The sequence below is a fragment of the Ochotona princeps genome, chromosome 8, assembly GCF_030435755.1.
Source record: "Ochotona princeps isolate mOchPri1 chromosome 8, mOchPri1.hap1, whole genome shotgun sequence".
NCBI classification, from domain to species: Eukaryota; Metazoa; Chordata; class Mammalia; order Lagomorpha; family Ochotonidae; genus Ochotona; species Ochotona princeps.
Genome location: NC_080839.1, coordinates 48,606,208 through 48,630,106, shown reverse-complemented (window position 1 = coordinate 48,630,106; position 23,899 = coordinate 48,606,208). Strand labels below are relative to the sequence as shown.

The 23,899-nt window shown below is 36.5% G+C and overlaps 1 protein-coding gene across 4 annotated transcripts in view; it reads right to left on the bottom strand.

Moving 5' to 3' along the window:
* Positions 1–23,899, bottom strand: part of SRBD1 (S1 RNA binding domain 1) — a 192,071-nt gene that overhangs the window by 70,846 nt on the left and 97,326 nt on the right. For all 4 annotated transcript variants that reach the window (XM_004582781.3, XM_058667994.1, XM_058667995.1 and 1 more), the window contains exon 16: positions 17,385–17,467. In XM_004582781.3, the coding sequence (XP_004582838.2) occupies positions 17,385–17,467 (83 nt within the window). The remainder of the gene's footprint in view (positions 1–17,384; positions 17,468–23,899) is intronic.

Here is a 23,899-nt window from a genome sequence, read left to right as displayed (position 1 = left end):
ACAAAGGCACATTTATAAAATAAGCCCTCACTTGTTAAAGCTGTAACATTGCCACCATCACTAGAGTTTCACCTTCGTGACTTAAATAAATATAAACAAAGTAATAAACACTATATGTTTTATAGAGTTCTATGAACCAAGAAACAAGATCACCTTCCTAAATAACCTCTTGGCAAAGGCAAAAGCTAAATTTGGTATGCTCATATTTTCTGAGTTCCCAGAATATAAGAAGCAGTGGGGGAGACCTAAGTTCTTTAACTGAAAGATTTGTGCTTGTTTCTTCCACACTGACCTTTCTGTAAAGTAATGGGGGTGGGAGAGCATCAAGCAGAAAAGATTGAAAGAATGAGAGAAGGGTAATTAATATAATAAAAACATTTTGGCATTGAAGAGACACCTTTCGTAGTCCAGATTTTACAATGATCTTGATGAAAATCTACTGACTGAGGTTGGAGATTAGAAGTAAGCTCTATAAGAATCAGACAAGGCGATCTCTTTCCTGTCCCAGAAGGTCAAACAGTCCAGCAAGTAAGTTATGCACTTTAATTTCCTATCAGTCACGTAATGTTAAAACTCTCCGAGCTACTGCTATCAGATGGCTGTCATGCAAAATGTTTATTTAGAATTGAAAGATGGAAATATTAATAGCGAGTGTCAGGTGAACAACTTTCTAAGAACATGCTGCTCCAGACCTGTTAACATCCTAATGGAGATCTTGTGAAGTTTGAATATAATTTTCGAGTCATCACCTGGATGACATCAATAACAACAACACTTATTTTAAATAACCCCAAATTATGTACAGTAAAGTAAATTTTAATTTGTTTTCATTTAAGGTCTTCTAAAATTGAGGCCAGTGTGCTGAAGAAAAATATTAAACTATCTATAACCTTGTGTCAACATATGATGCTACTGGGAATGGTAAGTGAATTAATTTTCCAAGGAAAATTAATTACTTATGACTTACAGTTGTAAAAGCAAACAACGTAACTCTGGATTAGGGCACATTTAATTTCTGTTTGTAGTAGCGATTAAATTAATTTCATATAATTTGTGGTATGTAATGGAAAGCAGAACAAAAATGAAATTCTAGACAATGACTGACAAAGAAAAATGTACATGGCGATCAAGCTGATCCAAAAATAAAGGTCATGGATATTAATCACCTGATAATAAACCAGTGTTTAAAAGTTTTCTGTAAAACTAGATTTTAGCATAGTTTGAGAAAGCATTACTGAATGAAAACTTCTAACAGAAAACCAAAATAGAAGGCTGTAATAACAGCAGGCAACATTAACTAATATCCTCTCCCATCAAAATTCCAGTAGAGTACAGATTTGCACATTTGCAATGTACAAATGACTACTTTTTAGACATATAGATTGAGAAGCTAAAGTTAAACATAACCATTAAATGACTTAGGGCTGAAGTTCTTCATATTAAACTGCATTTTCTTTCCAACACCCAGACAGTAAAGCACTTTTAGAACAGATCTTCTGTGATTCATCTGCCTGAACTATCCACCTGAGCACTACTGACACGACAGAACTCGGCTAACAGACATCTACGAATAAACACACAGCTGCACGTATGAAAGTAACCACCTTTACACTCCATTACATCCCAACTGCTCCAATTAAACCAGGCATAATCTCTTAATTTTGGATTGCAATTTCATGGTATGGCTAATGTTTAAAAATAAAGAGTGAAATCTTGCCCTGATATTAAGAGTAACTAGTAGTTTAAAATAGCTATGAAATGTCATTCTAACAGCATAGCTTAAAAGAAAAAAAAAGAAAAATCCTCACAAAAGAATGTCATATTCTCATAATAACCTCTAAGCACTCACTGTCACGAGTCACCTGCTGAAATCTGATAGTCTGCCTCTTGCTAATATTGGGGATCATTTGGCTAGGAGAGAGGAAGAATACTGACAAATAGTTTAAAAGAAAATTATTTGAGACTTATGATTCACAGAAAAAAGCAGACATGACTTCAGATGGAAGAGATTGTGTGAACACAATATACATGGAAAAATTATACTTACAAAAGGTTTTTCATTAGAATGTGACTTCTTATAAATTTTAAAGTAAAATATTCCCTTTAGTCATACAAAGGCACTTACTAGACATATACTACTCTCTCTCTTAAAATACATATTTATATAGAGAAAAACTGCTTGTAGGCTGCCTCTGAGATCAAAGAAAGAAAATTATTAAGAATATTCTAAAGTCCATTGTCATTTTATACCTATAAAACCAAGAAGAAACTGCGATATTACTTTGGAGTTTATGAAAGTAAGAATTCCTGGCATTGTTGTCTTTTAACGATTTTTCAGAAGTAACTTGGCACTGTGAAAAGGAAAATTAAGGGCAGAAACTTCTCCAGTCCTGCAGAACCCATGACTCAAGATGATTAAAAGACGTTTCTGCTGTGTTTTGAAGAGTTAAAGTTAAATGAAGCAACAGACAAGCCCTACCTTTGTAGCTTGTATGCCTAAAACACAGGGTTACCCCTATTTCAAAAAGGGCCTTACTCAGCTTGTTCCAGGTTCAAAGGGTCTGTTTATAAAACGGTTTAGATAAGTCTCTTTAGAGTAAGGGCCTACTCAGCCTTTTCCCCCCAGCTAGTAAAGCAACCCAGGAGGCTGAGTCGTCACTGGGGAGTTTTCAGAACTCAACTAGACTTCCTTTCATTTTGGCTACAACATTAAAATAGTATTTCAAGAAAAAAGGACAAAAGACAAGCAAGCCATCCTGTCCTGGCTGAGCACAAAGTCCATCTCGTGTTACTACAGTCGCGACAACACAAAACAGACTGGCAATCGCTTCTTTGAGGCTAGTTGTGGTGTTCCTCCCTCTGCAGCTCACACGAAACACCCTCGGCATCCCCTTCCACTTGAAATGAATTTTAGGAGTTTCTTTAGGCATCTTTCTTTTATTATAATCGCATTCATATTTCAGTAGAATAACTGCAGGGGAATCACTAATTTTTTATCTAAACTATGACGTTTGGCAAACATTAGATAACCAAATACAAATCTGCAACAAGTCTCAAATACTAAAGAGTTAGTAATTACATGATGAGAAACAGCTTGATTACGGAAGCGGCGAGGTAGGCTGTCAGCAAACAAGCAGCTGCTTCTTGTTCCAGCTCATAAGCAGATCGAGCGTCCCAACAAGCTAAGGACTTTGCTTCTGTTGTTGCTGCCATGTTTGTTTTTAACTGCTTTACTCTTTCCCACTCCCACCCCCAAAATGCTGGGTCCATTTAAACACTACATGCAAACCACAACACAGGAATCAGATATGCAGGGAAATCAAGTTAAAACACTACTGACTTACAGAAAAAGCTTTGCAGTTAATAACTAACAGGTTCAAAGTGTACTTTCCAATTCAACTTCAAATGCCCATCTTCCCCTGTGCAACACGTTCTGTCATGACTATTTCTAAGAGGGAGCTCAGGCACTGGGCCTCCACTTCCTCATTCCAGAATTATGACCACCGTTGCGCTGTCACTCCTGTCTTTTGTTCTGGAAGTTTTCCCCACAGCTTCCTGGGTCCTCCGGTTTAGCAGAAGGAAATGAAATTGCTTGTAGCTACCAGTGCCAGTGCAAACCAAATGACCCTGAAGATCCCCTGTAACTGAAATTATGCGATTCTATGACTACTCGATAAGCTTACCATGATGAGTAAACAACAGGAGTAAACATGTCCTTACCACTGAAAGTTAAAAACCAGCCATTAAAGCAAACAGAAATCATTTACAAGACGGTCTCATCAGGTGAAATCAGATCACTTTCACCCCCGTATCTACAAGCAGTTTCATGTCTTTTTTTCCCCCCTTTAACATTCCCTCAGAAAGAATATATATAGTCTCATTTTACTTGCCAATAAGCATGAGGAAATAAAATGATTCTCCCAAGATGACACAGCGAACAACAGGGACACCAAGGCAGGAGGATCTCCTTTGGGCCTAGAGGGTGTGTTCTTCCTACTGAGGCACACTAAGGTGAGCATGCCAGTCACAGTGCTGATCTAAGTCGGGTTTCATGCAGCCTTCCTGTTCACTGAGCTTTACTTCTCAGGAAAATTTTGATTAAACACATCCTGAATTGCAACTATTCAACTGCAATAATGGGCACAGGTGAGGTCAATGAGCAGCATGTGTCCTACATGTGATTCACCAAATATTTGGCTCTGGAATCCGAATTTCCTTTTACCAATAATTCTAAGCATAACATCTCTTCTTAACAAGCTACCCTCTGCATCACTGTCAACTACAATCTTCTCATTATTTAAAATCATGCCCGTAGCATCCGACAGAGTGGGCTGAATGACTTCCATGTTTTGCTACCAGTACTGGGTCTATGTTCACTTAATGTTAACTTTGGTTGCATGCCCATAATCTCGTATTTTTGAAAATTCAATAATTTGCTTTTGTTTGTCAACACATATGTGAGTAGGCTTCAAGCGGAAAATGAGGGTTGAATCATTTTTTTAGATGCCTGGTTGTACTTCACACCCCAGGAAGGGGCCCTACATGAGGGGCTTGTGAGCAAACTGTCTCCTCTAACTGCAGGATATAGGAGACTGAAGGAGACAAGGCGAGAGACACAGAAGCATACAAAGCAGAAGGAAAGGCAACAAAGCCAAGCAGGATGATGAGTGTATTTGGAACTTAGACACTTTTCTTGGCCACACATTAAAAAGTAACTGCTGTGGAATTGTCCATTGGTTTGCGTGCGAATTTCAAAGAAAGGAAGAGGACCAGACTTTTCAAATCCTACTCTCAAGAATAATTTTTAATTCTCAATCTTTTACTGTTATAAAGACAAGACCACTTTTGGCAAATTAAGTGCTACCTCACAAAGTACAGTGGCAAGGATTTCTCTTGGAATACCTGAAACACAGTGTTACTCCACCAGTGAGCATATCAACAAGTGTGAGAAATCCACCAAGATCACTAACATGAAGCTTCGCCTACATGCCCATTTCCGTTTAGAATTAAATTTCTACCTCATCTGGGACTGTGGATGATCGTTACCAGTCACCACATGGCTGAGGCAGTCTCCAAGTGGTCATGCTGTCACCATGGTGACTGAACCAGAGCAGGCTGTTGCTCCCTCCCAACCTACCCTGCACACAGAAACCACAGGTCTGGACCTCCCCTCTGCACACTGCCTTTGAACTACACAAATGTTTGTCGTGGCCTTTGCCAGTTCACCCTGGGAGGTGCTATGAAGGAATGACACAAATTTCAGAGTAAACTTAGTGCTCCTTTCCAAAGCAGTACAGATAACACATAAAATTGTTATCTTGACTTCCATAAAGCCATGATGTTCCAGACACAAAAATGTCTTAATTAATTGTTGCCACTTACAGTTACACTCATTGCCAAGTCTTTCAGTTTATCATGGTTGGTACCGGGCACATCTGGAAGACGAAGGGCTTTTTCAGTAGTTCTGGGAAGATGACCAATTTCTACTTTCTCTAGGCAAGTTCACATCTTCAGAGGATGATCCATGGCTCAGCTCCAAGGAAAATAACCCTCCTGATTTTTGCAAAGGCTGTTTATGAGTATACAATAATTGCTTTACACAGACTACAAGCCTGTTAAGATGGTCAAGTCCTCTTACAATCCCGCTCTACAGAGTGTGCAGTTTCACGTGGCAGTATATGCTCATCTTGCCCATAACCGACCCTTACTGCGAAACGAATGCATGACAGAGATTCTCCTGCAGAATGACCTTTTTATTCACTCTAGGATCTGTCCAGACACCCTAAAAAAGGAGGAACGACCTCATTTTTCCTTAACTGCTCTCTGACTCCAGACATTCACCCTGTTTCACTGAGGGTTAAGAATGTTAATTTAGTCTATGGAGTTATATTCTGAGGTGTATATGGATGCTACTTAGACACTTAAGGATTTTACTCACTACTCTGATGCCCAAACACATGGATCTTCAACTTAATTTTTTCCACTGATCTTGCTGGCAAAGACTGTTTACATCACTGACACTCAGTAAATCAACCACCTTAAGAAGGGAAAAATTTCAAGTTTAGAGTTGAGACATTGGTAAAGATGTCACGTATCACATCACTATATCCAATTCCCAGCTCTGTTCCTCATTTCAGCTTTCTACTAATGCATACTATATGACACAGCAGTGATAGCTCAAGTGATTTGAGTACCTACCACCCACAGGAGACTTAGCTGAGGTTTCTGGCTTCCAGGTCAGCCTGGCCCGGTACCAGACATTGCAGGTATTTGACAGAGTGAGTCCGTGGTTCAGAGCTGTCTGTTCCTCTGTTTCTCTCTCTCCCCACCTGTCTCTGTTCCTCAAATAACAAAACTTAAAAACAAAAATTTTTAATTTCAAGTTTGAAATTAGGCAAAAACATTACAGAAAAAAAGGAATCATTTTATAGACAGAACTCGTTGTCTGGTGTTGAAAGTTAAAGTCCACAAATCAAAAAGCAGTCATTTCTAAAGAGCAAGGCTTTTCCACTGCACTCTCAGTGAATCACGCTGTGGTTAGTTGAAAGTGCTTGTTCACATAATAAATTAACCACCTCATTTCCTTCATCACCAAAATATACATAGCACCCCCATACAGATTTGTTTTAATAAAAGTAATAAAGCAAGCCCAGAGGTTATGGCTGTTATGACATAATCACACCTCTGAGACTTAAAAACACTCACTTGCACATCATGCCTCAAAAAGGTTTTGCAAGCCCCCTCCAACAAAACCTAACTGTACTCATACCTTCTGGTCCCATTTATTTCAAATAAATAATGAAACAAAAGCTTTGCATACATCAGGAGAAAATTATCCCATTCAATTATATATTTGAGAAAAACACAGTTTTTCGTAACACAGTACAATAAAATGTTTGGGTACTCTGATCTAGACTATTAAAGAAAATACAACGCCAGAGTGAACAGGGTACTAGTTGAGTTGCATCCCCAAAGAAAGATACTTTCTAAAATCAGGTGTTCAAAACCACCAGCCATAACATGCCTTTTTTTCTTCGTTGTATACAAATCCAGAAAATTAAGTTTTATTATCTGGTAATGATATTAAACTATTGAGAATAACCAAAGCAGGGGACGGGGAAACTCTATTGTCAATATAATTTTTCCTCAGCACAGACTCTCCCCGCTCTGGCCCCCAAATTCTTTTCTATGATCACCAGAAAGAAGGACACTGCAATATTACCATCTACAGCACAAGACAGGCTTGGTGGGGAAACGTGCCATGCGTGAGCTGGCACTGTGACTTGAGCAGGCTGGTCTTCCTGTTGCTGTACCACCTTACAGTCACTTTGCAGGCAGGGATCGTTGCTCACCTCAACTCTCTAACCTTACAGTCCTTTCTGCAGGGTCATGCCATCACTGTGATGGCGGTATCTTACTCTTGAGAGTGTAATGCAATCTTAGAAGTAATTAAATATACCTGTACCTTTTCAGAAGTCTATGAGCAACACCTCTCCCCACACACATGCATATAAGGGAGTGAGTCAATCAACACTCTGGAACAACTGCAGAGATTCAGTTCTCCTAGTATTTTTACATTTTAGTACAGTCTTGTAGTACTTGGGTTTTCAACAATTTTTTTTCCAATAGTGAATATTATTTAATGTTAGTAAAAAAAAAATAACAAGACTCTATCAATATGCTAAAGTATAATCCACATTTAATTACAGCCAAAAAATTCACCAAAACAGAAAGAGTACCAGAATTAAAACCTTTGAGTAATTTTACTCCATCCTTGGTAGTTAGCAGACTTTCTATGCAGAATCTGAAATCTAACCAGTACACAAACAATAACCTTACTGTTCAGTAACAAAGATTAGATTAGCAAGAACACTCATAAACTTTCATTTTGACAGTTAACTTCTCTTTTTATTTAGACAACTAATTAGGGAATATAATTATGCCATATTCGTTATATATTTTTAGAAATGTGGATTTTCTGATTTGGTCACAACTGAAGAAAATTCCTCTATAAGTACTCCTTCTCACCTGTCCAGATAAGAACTATTTCTACAGAGAACAGAGGAGACACTGTACAGATAAGAAATGAAGAGAAGTGTGTGGATTAAGGAACTCTAGTTGTTCGTAAATAACAATCTCCCAACTCTCGCTTCTCGTTAGGTTTTTCATTTGATGTTTCACCACACAGAGAATCAGCAAGCACTGTTTACTTTTCAATGCCTAACTTCAATTAAAATTCAGCACAGGAAAACAGTGTGCTATGGAATCTTTTGAAAACACATTTCATGCTCTGAGATGACTGGCTGAATGGCACACGGGTACAGTAAGGAAGTAACAGTCTTCTAAAAGACCGATCAGGAAAGAGCCCGTCAAGACTACACAAGGCATTGTTATAAAGAACAGTAAAAATATGTATGGCATTGGTTATTCTGGTCAGAAAGTTGCATTTGAGCCATGTATCAAATCCTCCACCAGGCCAGTCATTCATAATAAGCTCATCTCCAAATAGGAAGTTCCTACTGGGACAAAATACTGAGATACAAAATTAGAGACTGATTCAAGCATTTGTAAATGAGACAAAACGTATTCAAATTACTTAGGTCTTAACATATGTTTCTGAAAAAGAATATGCCAAATACAGTAAGAAAATAAAAGAAGAAAATAGGCTATTTATGAAACAGTAAAGTCATTTTACCAGCATCTTTAAACCTTTAATAGAACTGTTTTCAAGTATCAATGCTATATGTTAATAAGAAAATGGTATGTTTAAAGTTATATAAAAGAATATATTACATACAAAAGGTCTTCAAAAGTGCATGGAAAAATATATTAAAAATATATATATGATGAGAAGAGTATGCATGATTTCAAATTTATTGTACCAAAATAAACATATTTAAATTTCACTTTCCACACTTTTCGAAGTGTCCTTGTGTATATAAGAATGATTACATATGTTCGCATTTATGTGCACATGTATGTATATATACACAAGCCAAATTTTTGATTAGAAATGTTCCAAACTGCAGGAAGCGACCCCTATCTGGCCAAAGAACTGAACAAATTTCTTTTCACTTGAACGTAAAGAACTTAAAACTTAAAGGACCCAAGTGTAAGAGTAAAGGAAGACTGGAAAGGAAAACAAGGTATTTAAGGTATTTTACCTTAAATGAGTTTAATTAAAAAGCAATACTATAGCCAAAAGTATGGGTTTACCCAACAAATTATTTGAAGCAACAAGCCACAAAACTTAATGATGTGTTCGTAACAGAACAAATACAATAAAGATCAACTATATTGATACTCTAACATTCATTCATTCAGCAAAATTGGAACATATACCATGTGCCAGGTCCTGGGAGTATACAAAAGGAAACAGCCTGCTTTCTTACAAGGGTTTATATTGTATTAGAGGAAAGAGACAATGAACAAATACTGTGATTCCAGAAATGTATAAACTAGCTGTTCATTTTGGAAGGTGGGGGGACACAGCATAAACAGTAGGCTTCTACTTCTTACAAAAAATAAAAATTAACAGGAAGAGGACCACCCCTCACAGCCCTGCCACCCTCCACCACTGGAGTCTTTCTTTTGAGGTCTTCTGCAGACCTTCTGGAGATGCCATCTCTCCTCCAAGCACCAAGCTTATTCCATTTCCAGAATGTTACATTTCTCCTTCTTTATTTCTACCTCCTCCAACAGATGTGGATACAAAGCCATTTAAATCCTGGTCTCCTTGAGAAAAATAAAAAAAAGACTCCCTTCTGGAACAATCTATACATATGTGTCTGTTTTTAAGTGTTCACTTTTCTTTTATTCTTATATTTCTTTTTATCCCATTTCTACTTCTACCATTTCAGTGGGCACATTTTACATAATTTTATGTACTTCCCTTTATTTTTGTAGTATTCCACAATATTGATTTTTTTTAAAGGGCTTATTGTATTTATTTGAAAGGTAAAATTGTGGGAAGGATGGGGGAGATTGAGAGATTTTCCATCCACTGGTTTATTCCCATATGGCCACAAAGGCCAGAGCTGTGTTGGCCTGAAGACAGAAGCCAGGAGCTTCTTCCAGGTCTCCCATGTGCATGCAGGGACCCAAGCACCTGAGCCATCCTCTGTTGTGTTCCCAAGCATATTTAGCAGAGAGCTAGATCAGAGATGGAGGAGCCAGGATTCGAACCTGTGCCCAAATGGACTGCTGCAGCCACAGGAGGCGGTTTAACATGATATATCACAGCACAGGTTCCACACATGTTGATTTTCGCTTCTTCAAACTCTCTTAGACATTGGCATGTCCTGCTGATTTCCAACTCAAGATCAATTGAAACAGAATCTGTGTTTTATCAAGACCACGAAGGGGTTTTAATAGCGATTCTCAAACCAACACAAAGTAGATTAGGAAGCAATGTTCCCAGAATACCTAATCATGCAAGTCTGAGGAAACGGTGCAAGGATTTACATTTCTAGGGGCTGTTGTGGCTCAGTGCATTAAACCACAATCCGAAGGGGGTTTTCATTATGATTTTAGTTTGTATTTTCCCTATTACTGGTGGGAGTGTTATTTTCCCTCTTAATTTAGTGGTGTTTTGTGTCTTCTCTGCTGTGAATTACTTACTCATACCCTATGTCTACTTTTTTTTCTTTCTGTTGAGTTCTCTCTATTTGTAGGAGATGGTTATATATTTTGGATTACTTACACGTTATATGTTGTAAATCCCTTCCTCCTGTCTGTGGATTGTGTAAATTATTTCTGATTCTAAAGTAACAGAAGTAAACCTTTTCCTTTCTTTATGTCTCCTGTTTCATTCCCTAAATGTCTGCAATGGCTGGGAATGGGTCAGGCCAAATCTAGGAGCTGAGAACCGAACGCAGGTCTCCATGTGGGTGGCAGGAACCCAACTACTTGAGCTATAACTGCAAGGGGGATTAGTAGTGAACTACCAACATGGGGACGACCAGGGGTTACCATAAGGAGCAAGACTTGGATATCAAATCCAGGGACTCCAATGTGGGACTCGGGCATCTTAACCAGAATTCTAACTACTAGGCTAAATACCAACCTCTATGGTCACATTTTAACACCATATGTAGATTTTTCCAATCATCATGATAATTTAAAGAGAAAATTCCTTAAGGTTACAGTAATAAGGACTTTGTGCTGATGTATGCGAACTGGAAGGTGAACCTGAATAAAAACTGAAATGGATCTAGTTTCACTCCCAAGGTCAATGATGTGCAAAGAGTAAGCAAACAAAAGATGAAGGAAATTAAATATGCCATTATTAATAATTTAAAGTATTATTGGTAAAAGGTCCTTGAAATCATACTAACACACCACACTTCTTTTAAGATGAGTACTGAGGCTGCAATAGGGTACATACATACATGCATATGACTTACTCCACTGTTGGTGACTTCTAAGAATCTGAACACTAACATTTCAATGAAGGAAACATAATTCATTGTGAAGGCAAAAAATATCCAGAATAGGAAACTTAAAACTTGAAATTAAAAGAATAATTGGCAAATTCTATTAATGAGTTTGGTTCACGCTCCTAGCCACAGTTAATTACTTGTTTCCATTCAGTCGGATCTCTGCATTGTCAGAGATGCATGAAATGCAAGGCTAAGTTTGAATTTCACTCTTAATACTCTGTAAACCAGAGACTCAGGCACAGCCTGTTCTCCTGAGGAGTAAGATTACAAAATGATTTTGGCAGGGAATTCCCCTATGTGAATAATGCCTCAGTTTTAGAATAGTTTCCTGTTTCACCTTTGTGTTTTCTCTGTTTGAAAATATTACTTTAGGATCAGGACAAAAATGTAAACAAAAGTTAGGTAAGAGACTAGCCATAAGACAGACCATCCCTGTGTCCCACTTTACAGTGACAAACAATCTTAGAGATGAGAAGATTTTAATCCTTTACATTATTCACTAAAAAATTTTAGCAAGCAATATAAACATGAAGTATGTTATATTTTACAAGCCTAAACCAATACTAAAACTAATAATCTCTGAATTTTGAATAAAACCATCTTTCAGACGTTTATGTCTAAGCTGAAGAGTTGTTCTTATGCTTCTTTTGAGCCAGAACTGATCTCACACAGGGGGTGGTGAAATAAAATGCTAATTCTCATCTCTGAGGTTTTACCATGAACCTTTTCAGCTAGGAAGATGATTTTCCTTGCCCAGTGACTCCTCACTCTCCACGATAATGAGGAATAAAGATGGCCTGGATATAAAAGCCACTACACATTCCCAAAACTTATTTTGGATAACCATTTTATTCTTTGCTTCAACAAATGATCTAACAGAGAGGCACCAAAGGAACGAAGAGGTTGTTCTGAGTCTTTCCCACGTTACTGCTTATGCTCATTACCGAATGGAGGTGTTAATGAGCATAGGTGTCTAAAACACAGCCCAAAGAAGAAATAAATATAAGTAAATCCAACTGATTTAAGCTGTGCTTTTAAGGTATGACAAGGCCAAGTGAAACCACCATTCCCATGTCCCACAGAACTCAAACCAGCCAACCCCTGCCTCATCCTGCCCTCACCCTAGAGTGTTATTTTGGGAGTAACACCAAGCCACTTTCCAGCAAAGTCTTTAGGGTTCAGTTAGGGATATGTTGTCCTTCGACCACACTGGCTGCTTCTCTCTCCAGAAATAATGACAGACATGTGTTTTTAAAATCAACTCTCCCCTTTCTCTAAGACAAGGACTGGAGTGCTGCCTTTAGCATTTTAGCTGTTATTAAACTGAAAGTATTTTAGTTTCTATTGAATTGATATTATTATTGTAGCTTCTATTATTTCATCTATTAAGCATTCCTTCTTTGAATAGCTTTTATTCTTTAAATCAGCAATGCTTGTCCATTACGCTTATCTTCACTCACAATGAAAGTATCAAATTTATACCAAAAGCACCTAGAAGATCCTGTTAAAAAAGAAATTCAGTCCCACTGTGGTTGCACTGGAATTCCAAGGTATCAAGGCTTAAAATTAAGTAGTCAACTGTTTGAGACATAAAATGGGTACACATTTTACAGGAATTTTTCTTAGTGTATATTCACTATAGAAAGTTTGGAAGGATAGTAAAAAAGACAATAAAATTCCGCCAATTACATCAAGTAAAGATATACAGATGAGGCACTGGCCACATTTTCTTTTCTTCACGTTTTCTGTATACTCATATATAAAAGCAAAATTAGTTTTACCGTGCATCAGAAAGTTTGTGGCAATTTAAAAATACTATAACAATTTCTCATGTTGCCAAAATCTTGGATGCCTGAGTTTATAATGGTTAATATTTCAACTGATGGGTAGTCTATAACTTTCTATTGAAGATGCTTTTATAATTTTGCTATTGCAGCTTATGTATAAAGTTTACCCGATTTATACTTTTACCTGCAACATATATGAATGCTCATTTTATTCCTTCCTCATCTGCACAGATTTTTCATTTTATCATAATTTTACTGAAATGTTAGACTGAACTAACAATTGGTTGGAGTTTAAGAGAAACTTGTATTTGATAAATTGTATAGGTTCTCTAAAAATTACATGTAAATGTTTTATATGAATCAACATACAAATTCATACAAATCAACAAGAAAAAAGTTAATACTAAAATGTTCATATTCATATACAATTGTGGCCAATAATTTTCCCAATTCATCATCTGGTCTTAAATTTACCTGCTAAAAAAATAATGATACAAAAAATTCATTCCGAGTACAAATCCAAGGGGAATGGACATAAGCAACATTAAAACCTGCACATGATTATTCAAAGTAGTATTATTTATTTATAACAGTTACAAAATAGAACTAACCTACATGTATTAAATTGGTGAATGGATAAACACAATGTGATATATGTGTGTGTATACATACATGTATAGGATATGTATGTGTGCATAAAAGCTATACACATAAAAATGGAATACTATTTGATCATTTTTAAAAAATAAATTACTGATATATGCTACAATATGAACCAACATTGAAAGAAAGCATAGAAGTGAATCACACAAGACCATATACTATATCATTTTGGGTATATGAAATGTTAAGAGAAAAGCAGATTAGAGGTTGCCTTGAGATGCGGAAGGAAAGGAGGAAGTGACTGCTAACAGGATGATAAAGATTTTAACAATTATGAGTGAACTGTAGAACATGTGATTACATCTCAATAAAGTTATTATAATGCTCTATTAATAATGCTCTATTAATGCAAAAAAAGGATTACTTGTCGTAATGCTCAAATGTCCAGAGAAGATGGTTATACAGTATATTTCTTGACGCTAGATTGATAATACAGGATACTTAAGCATACATATTTTTTGGGAAACAATTTTTATTACTATAAAATAATCATTCCTTGATATACTTAGTGCATTTTTCCCTAAATTCTATTTTGTAAGATATTAACATGGCAACAGATGACTTTTTCATTCACACGAACATTTTCCCCCAAACTGTTAGTATTAATGCTGTATATTTTCTTTAGAAGCAACCTTATACATATATAGCTTAGAACTCTATTTTACTTTATGATGTCCAAAGTTCTATTACTACAGGAATTTAACTCATACACTATTCTTTACACTTCTTGCTGTTTACCTATACTATGTCTTTTTTATGTACTATATTTCCTCATTATCTTTACTCAGCTTTTGTTTGGAAGGATAATAATGCTTTATATTAAATCACTGTGGTGGTTCCTCCATATATTCCAGTTATTCTTCACAAATTCTATAATCAATTTATATCTAAATTCTTTTCCTGAAAAAAAAAAATCTTAGTATTTTACCTCCTCTTCTACTGTCCCATGCTGATATGATCTGATCTGGACAATCACAGGTAGAGAACAATGCTAATTTGAAAACTAGAAATTTGAAATAATTCAGAATTGGAAGCTTTTTGAGGAGGGAAACCTCCCATTAGAGGAAAAATTTCACATTCTAAAATTTTGTTTCATGTACAGTACTACTGCAATACTGTATAAAATTACCTACAAGCTACTTGCACAAGGTGTATAAAAAATGAATTTTGTGTTTACATTTGGGTCTCAGTCCCACAATATCTCAGTATGTATGAACAAATATTTCAAAATTTGGGGTATGTGTTCAAAGATCAATAGGCATTGCACAGCAAGTACTACGTTTTTTGCAACTTCTGCACCCACACCAAAGAGTCTGGGCTCAAGGCCCAAGTCTCAGCTTCCTGGCAATGAACACTCCAAGCAGCAGCAGGTGTGGTAGCAGCTGTTGGTTCCTGTCCTCCACATGGGAGACACAAACTGAGTTCCCAGCTTCTGGCATCAGCCCAGAACCAGTTATTATGAGTTTTGGGGGCAATGAACCAGCTGAGGGGAGATCTCTCTATGTGTGTTTTACTATCAAACAAATACTTTTAAACATATATTTAATGATTTAAATATTAGCAGTATACAGTTAAAAATGTGAGACTTGAGGGTGACACTTGGCTATGTCCATACATATGTCTGTTTCAATGGTGTCGCTGTTTCACGTGTCTTTCCCTTGTTTGGATGCACCCCTCCCTTTTCTGGCTGGAATACTTCTGTAAGTTCTTTCAAAGAAAGCCTAACATTCACAGAGGATGAATTATAGCATGTTTAAAAACACTTTTTGCTTTCCTTTCACACTGAATTGATGGTTGGCTTGATTATAGAATTATGATTTCAAAATTACAAGTTCAAAAAAATTTTCCTACAACTTTAAAACTACTGCGTTAATACTGCCTATTACTTATTTTTCAATAATATCACTGAGGTCAATCTGATGCTTTCCTTTGTAGATGAACTATGTTTGCTTAATGTTTACTTTCAGTCAATTCTTCCTTATTACTGGTATTCTAAATTTTCATAGGATTTTTCAATGCAGGTCTTTTAGGTTATTCTTTTATTCATCATTTATTAGAAGTTTTCAAGAGATCTGTCTTCAGTTTGGGGAATTTTGCTTTTATTATTAGTAATTATACCTTCCCTCCATTTTCTTAATTTGAATTCATATCTTATACAGTCAATGTTTTTTACCATCACTTTAAAATTCTAAGATAATTAAACAGTTTAACTTCCTTCTGCCATGTTAACTTTTATAAATACAAAATCTCTTTTCTGTGACTATTAATTTCTCTAATAAAAATCTACTGCCAATTCATTATTTCATTACTTTTGTTAAGTTTGGTGCCTCATCTTGGGGAGGGTGTAGGTTTTCTTCAAATGTGAAATGGTTCTGGACAGTAAGACCATTTCAGAATTGCCATGTATCTATCTAAGCTGTTTCTGCTCTGGCCTTCAGTGAAAATGCAGGCACGCCTGTTAGGTGTCAAATGCATGTCAGGAATTTTTCTGCTCAGGATGGGGCTCCTTGAACTTCTTGGCAATCCAAAGCCTCTTGAGGCTTCTCCCAGTCTTGCTGGGCAGATAAAACTAGTGTTGCAGCTAGGATTTAGGCTATGTTAAGGAAGCAGTTACAAAGGACCTGGCTAGTTTATACACATCTCCTTTTGCATTACTTGAACCTGATTCTGGTTTGACTTACCTGAAAATACATCTGCTTCATGAACATTACTGATCTGTAAATGTTGCCAAGTTTTACTTGCACCAAATTTTAATTTCTCTGTGGTTGTGGTTCTCATATTTGTTACTCTTTAGGAATTCCTGATATTTCTACTCACTGATGGGAACCATTTTCCAAGCGTATTTTCCACACATTAATATAAATTTGTTTCTACTTAGGTACAAACATACATGACACTTTTTCTATTATCTCATGGAATTCAGGGTTCTGGATATGCTACCATGGTGGTAATATAGATAAGATTATCATGAGCTCAGTACTATTTTAATTATTTTCTATTTCACTCTCTGCTAAGCAATGTGCTTTCCAATGTTAATACAGTTGTTTCCCATCATCTCAGACTTGTAGAGCCAACTCCTATTTGACACCTTCCCCTGAACTGTTGAAAGTATCTTAAACTTAACATACCCCAAACTGAGTTAAGGATCTTACTACAACAAATCTGCCCTATTTAGCCAATATCCATCTACTAGAATCCACGGGGCAAATTCTTGACAATTTTTTCCTCGCTGAATACCAAATAATTCCTACAAAGTAGACTTAATTTTCTTCTGTCTTTACTGGCATTAACTTTGCCCAAGTAACTATCATCTCTTACTTGGACTGATGTGATACTCTCATAAACAATTTTCTAAACTACCTTCCCATAGGCTGTATGTATAACCTTTGAAAATGGGAATCTACTTCCAGTGGCACTTCATTACTCGGCCAGCTTTGAGTACTGCTCTTTATATTGATGGATTTCATAAATTACATGACCCACAATGCTTTACCTGGTACATTCCAACTCCAATGTGCTTCGGTTCAATTTTCACTAGCTCGGCTAATGGATCCTGTACACGCCTTGCTATGGAAACTGAAAAACAAAATCAGAAAACAAATATGACATAATGTGAAAAGCAGGATTCAGATAATTACTTACATTGGTTTCTTAAAATCTAAGTACCTAATCCTGCCCTTCCTGCTACCTACCCCCTCCAAAAGACAATTTAACTAAGTTTCAAAATTCTGTATTTCCTACCCCCACACACAAAAAGTGAATGTAAAAGCCAGGAGCCCTGAGTGGTCTGCAGAAACAGAAGAACAGCAAACTTCCTTCGGGTCTAGGGAGAGGAGTTTTCTCTGGTCCTTACTTAGTTCCAACTTTGGATCCACACCCTCTCTTGCAATGACCATCAGGGTCACTCTGTAGGCCTCCCCCCCCAAAAAAAAAATAGAATAGAGAACAACAAGGAAAGCTTTGAACCAAACAGGAAACGATCAGCGTGGATCCACATATACCTTACTAGGTAGGACACAAAGATTAGTTACTCCTCACTAGGGTATTGAAGATTTCTCTGCACAAATCTCCTAAAACTGTTCTAGCACCTCAACTGTTGACAAATGCCTTGTTAGATTTATATGCCAGTTTAGGCTATCCTAAAATCTACCAAGTTCAGCAAAATTATGCGTCAACACAATAAACTGCTAAATACTAAAATGAAAACAGACGCGACACTGCTGAATGATACCCTATAGCCAGTTCTATGTATAAACAAAAACTGAAGTGTCAATGAAGAAATCACAGGATGTGGTTAAGAACTTGCATTGTTTTAACATATTGATTACTTAGTACCATGTCACTTAATTCCATAATGTTGTAAATTGTTGTTGATGCTGTGCTGGGGCTTCTAATTGATCAGGATGATATTCTGCCAGCTCTACCTTCAGACCAGAGATGGTCTCCCCAAGAAACTGTTGAATTTATCTGGACAGTAAGATGCTGGACTCTATGCTTGGTATATGTTTGCAACGAAAGAATCTTGACTTAATTTGAACTGTAATACTGCAACAAGGTGTAAGAATCCACCATGGGGGGAGGGCATGGGGAGGGGTTGGGGGAATCCCAGAGCCTATGAAACTGTGTCACATAATGCAACGTAATAAAAAAAAATAACAAATTTTTTAAAAAGTGAATGCAAAAAAATCACATGATCAGAATTAGGATTCTTGCACAAAACAGATTTTAGATTTAGGAAAATGCATAACCAGACTCCATAGTTAAATACACTTCTCTGTTCATTATTTAAATAATGGCCACAATAATAATTTGACTTATTTAAATTAATTATAGATATTTAAATAATTTAAATTATTTAAATAAGGCCCAAAGCAGCTAACTGGATGGAAAGCAGAGCTGCCAGAATATGAACTGGCTGCCATATGGGATCCCGAGTGTGCAAGGCAGGGACTTTAGCCACTGAGATACCTAGCTGGGCCCATATGATTTAAATTTATAATCAAATGTTTACTAGGACTATATCCCCTAATTGCAATTTTTCAGTAATAACTGATGGAATCTGACGAGATCAGGCGCGTTCAGGGTGGTACGGCTGCAGACAACTGATGGAATCTAACATGACCAGAGACCAAGTTATGTTGGTCAGTGAACACACATCTATGACCTCAAATATGACTGCATGATGAAAATGAGAATAATGTCGAGTCTCAATTGCTTGTCTCTTAACATTCATGTAACTCCAGTCACACTCCTTTCTTGATCAGCACAACCCACGTTAAAGAAAGTTTAGACTTTACTCCAATTACTCCTTATCTATGCCATTATTTAACTGATTACAACTTATTGTCATCAACATTTAACCAAATATTAATATAACTGCTTTTCTAAGTTTTTAAGAAACATCCAGTGACAAAAAACACTTACATAACCAACAAAAAATTTTAATGATGGTTCTCTTCACACTCAAATAGCACAGTTACATTGAATCCTTAAATATGGACAGCTTCCACTTTTCAAGCTAATAATCAGTTTCATTTATTCACATAGCCTGATGGAATATAACTTCATTAAGTGAAAAGACTAAGTTCATCGAAGTAAACTCCCTTCCTGATGTATGCATGTACGTTCAACTGTTTAACGTGGCAGGGAAGCCACCTCTTGGAATGCATGGTCTAGTCACTGATCTACACCACTTCTCTCACCAAAGTGAGGAGCTATTGTGAATACGTTAAGTGTACCATTATTCAGATCTTTCTCACATAATTTATTATTGTGTCTATCATATACCAACAGTGGCGGCCTGACAAGCTGCAATGGGGGAATCTCAACTGAACTTGAGCTGTGGTTATGCAACAAGGTGGAGGAATCCACCATGGTGGGAGGGTTTGGGGAGGGGTGGGAGAACCCAAGTATCTATGTAACTGTGTCACATAATACAATGTAATTAATGAAGTTAAATAAAAAAAAAAAAAAAAAGAAAATTGTATAATGGAAAAAAAAATCCGAAAGTTGATATTAATTGTTTTGTCTGATGCACTAAACATAGATTGGATATGAGTTGGCAGAGAACTAATGAAATACAGGATAGAACTGAAGGAATTACTCATTCTGAATCAAGGAGAAAATAAAGATTGAGTAAAAATGAAAAAAAAAAAAACAAAAAAAACAAAAAAAAAACCAATTTTGTGTCATTACCAAATGATCTACTTAGTTCTCATACAGGTGAGACTGACAATTTTGAGGTCTTCAGATACACCTTACCAAAAACTGGTAACAGGTAAAATATTTTCCTCCAATAACCACTAATAATTTGTAATCACAGATTGTCAGAGATTTGCTTGAATTTCCCTAATGTAAACATTATTTCTTTGCCCTAGCCTTTAAGTTAATGCAGTAAAAATGATTTTCAAACACATTTCACTCAAAATGTTTTCTGAGGCAAAGCTCATGATATAAACTATCAACACAGGCAAACTGCAATGGGTGTCTGGCACAGCAGTTAAGAAGCTGTTTAGGATGCTCGCATCCCATATCAAAATGACTGGTTTCAGGGTTTTAACTGCACTTTTAATTCCAACTACCTATTAACACACCTTCTGGGAGAAAGTAGGTGGTAATCTAAGTACTTAGGTCTCTGTCACCACATGGAGACCCAGATGGAATTCCAAAATGCTGGTGGTGAACTGGTCCAGCCCTGGCTGCTGAAGGCAGCATCCGAGGTGTGAACCAGTTACCAGATGTTACCTTTCTTCCTCCTACTATTCCCCTCCACCACCACCAAAAAACAAACAAACATAAAAAAGAATTAGAATACGTACTGTATATGGAAGGCAATATTAGAAAACCAATAAAAAGACACCAACAGTGGGAAAGTCCTCAAATCTAGCCCCATAGAAAATACACATTTTTGAAAATCTGAATTTAGACATCGTTTAGAACACTTGTATAATTTGGTAAGTTCAGATAAACATTTTAACATTTTAAATATACATTTTTCTACCTAGTTTTCTTCTAATTGCTTCACTGCTAGTGTTCTGTTTTCACCCTACTATCATTATATGCAAACAGCAGACTGGAAATGAAGATTTCTAAGTGGCATATGTATTAATTCTAAGTTACAATAATAGTTTTAATTCAAATAAGTTCTGAGAATTTCTGGGATAACAGTGTCCCCGAGAAAACAGCCTTGAGAGAATTTCTAATAAAAGTGTTCTTCTGTCAGGTGTTCACAGCATAAAAATCCTAGCATGGAAGAGTTCTAAAGTCATGTGTCCAGGCTTTAGAAAGATGGTGCTGTTTTCCAAATGCAGGATAACCAAGAAAGAGGGTGTTGCGAGTAATGATGATGAGCTCTAGGTCAAGAATGATCAGGCAGACAGCAGTTTCTTGCAAACAAGAGAGGTGGCTCAGGACAAGACAGTCTAGTACATTACTTACACAGAGAATTGAGAGTCAAGAGCTGAAGTCTGGAGACAGAAGATAAAAGGAGGAAACAATGAAAGAGGAAGAGAATGAATGATGAAAAAAATCTCTGCAAAATGTAAACAGTTTAAAAATGCACCCAAATTTTTATTTTGAGACATAAACTCAAGAGAAATAAAAACAGCTTCACATAAAACATTATACATACATTTTTACTCCACTGTGTATAACGGCACAGTAAAAGCAGCCCTAATATCCATCGACTGATGAATAAGCAAGCTATTACATATCCATACAATGCTATTTGGCCACCAAAAAAACTACACAGCATAAGTAAACCTTGAAAACATTGTGCTTAGTAAAAGAAGCCTGTCACCAAAGATTACATGTGATGCAAATTCATTCATCTGAAATATACAGAACAGGATTCAGAATAGAGGTGATTTTTGATTTTCTTTTTGAGGTGATGACTGGGTACTAAAATTGGATTATGGTGATGGTTGTACAACTCAGACCAGAATAAAAAATAAGGACTTCTTCATGTTAAAAGGGTAAATTATATGCCACACAAATTGTATTTGAATATAGAAGTCACATATTCTTAAAATGTAGCTTGCCCAAATGTATGCTAAATACTATTATTTACACATATGACACCAATAATTTCCTGTATCACTGCTAGCATTTGACACAGTAATTTAGTGAATACAATTCAGTCAAAAAAGGAAAAATTGGAGACTTTTAAAAGCTTGTAGAAAATGGAGTTACAACATGAAAACAAAAACATAGATTTTATTTGTAAATATAAGCTCCATCAAGTTCAAAACAATTTTGGAAATGATGATACCTTTCTTTCAGTACTCCATCCCTGAAGAACTGAGATACAGTATGGCAATGTATTCATTTCTACATTATTAACTGAAGGAAAATAAGTACCCTCATATATTTTTTTAAAGAACAAGAAAGAGAAAGAAATCAGAAGTAACTAAATCAGTACTGAAGGGTAGATGCTTACTGCATACTGTAACTATTGACAAATTGTCCTGGCTTGGTGAGAGGGATGTGTGGGAACATTATTGTGGTAGACAAGGAATCTGTGGAGAAGTTTCTTCCCTTAGTGGCTTTCTGGTAAAGCTTGCACTCTCCTCTCAGATGCTATCATTCTTGAGCCTTCCAGAAAGCCAACAGTGATGGTGAGTATCACCCAAAACCTCTGGCTAGTCTATATCCACTGGGACGGTACCACCTCTACCTCTGGCCAGACACTGCTTTGTCTTTAGGATTCAACTGGTAACTCCACGTTCCCTCTACTTTGCAGTTCCTTGAAGAAATGCTTCAGAATCTCCATCTCATTTGCTTAAAATTTCTGTTTAGGCTCTGCTTTTATCTCACCTAGCAAAACAGTTTGGGTACCCACCGAGCAGGAAATTTTTCTCATTTTCAGTCATAACTGCATAAGTTAAATCAGTATCATGTTGATTGCTCTTTCCACTATGAATTACTGGTCCTCTTCAATTAGGACATGAACAACATCAACTTCTTCTTCTTTTTTTTTTTTTTGCAAATTAATGAATAGTTTGATACTGCAGGTTTTTTTTTCAATACTGCTCTATCCCCCCTCCCTTTAAAAAAATTTATATATTTAAAAGGCAGAGATATGGAGAGGAAGAGGTTCTCTCCTCTTAGTCATTCCTCAGATGGTCTTAAGCACCAGGTTTGGGTTAAGCCAGGCCAAAGCCAGGAGCCAGGAGCTCCATTCTGCTCTCCCACATAGATGGTAGGAATCCAAGTACTTGGCCAATTTCTGCTGCATTTCTAGGCAAGTTAGCAGAGCTCTGAATCACAAGCAAAGCAGCTGATACTCAAATTGTCACTCCATGATGGGATGTCAGCATTTTAAGTGTCAGTTTAACTCCCTGTGCCACAAGTCTAGCCCTACTTTGTCCCATTATTGGCAAAACACTGATTTCTTTGGGAGTGTTGATCTCAAGAACAATCTGACCAGTCTACCACCCAGGTTTCACCAGATTTGATGGTTGTTCTTCCCTACACTTTAGCAGAATCCATGTTGCTCTGACAGGAGTTCTTTTCAAATTGTGTCTTAACTTCCTACACTTGATCTCAGAAAAGGCTGAGAAGTGATGTATCTTATTCTTAGCGCCTCAAACCAAATGTTGATCAGACATGTTGTTGTAAGTTAGCACAAATTTCTTTTGATGCACCGAAAAACCTTTTTATAATCCATGCAGAGTCTTTTCATAATACTCATTTTTCACAGAAGTTTTTGAAGAAACTATCCTCAAAATTTCAAATGGCAGACTAGACAATTACTGTTATTATTTGCAGATGATGACTGTCTACCTAGAAAACTTAAGCAACTGAAAAGTGCTGAAACTAGTAAGATTCTATTAGTTGAGTGATTTCAAAATGATATGTAAACAAAAACTGATAGTCTATCATATGTCATCCAAAATCAGTAAGATGAGTTGGAGAGTGGAAAAAGAAATGGGGAGATGTTAAATGAAGGGTACAGTTTGGACATACAAGGATGTTTCGGAAAGTTTACAGAAAATGGAATTAAAAGGT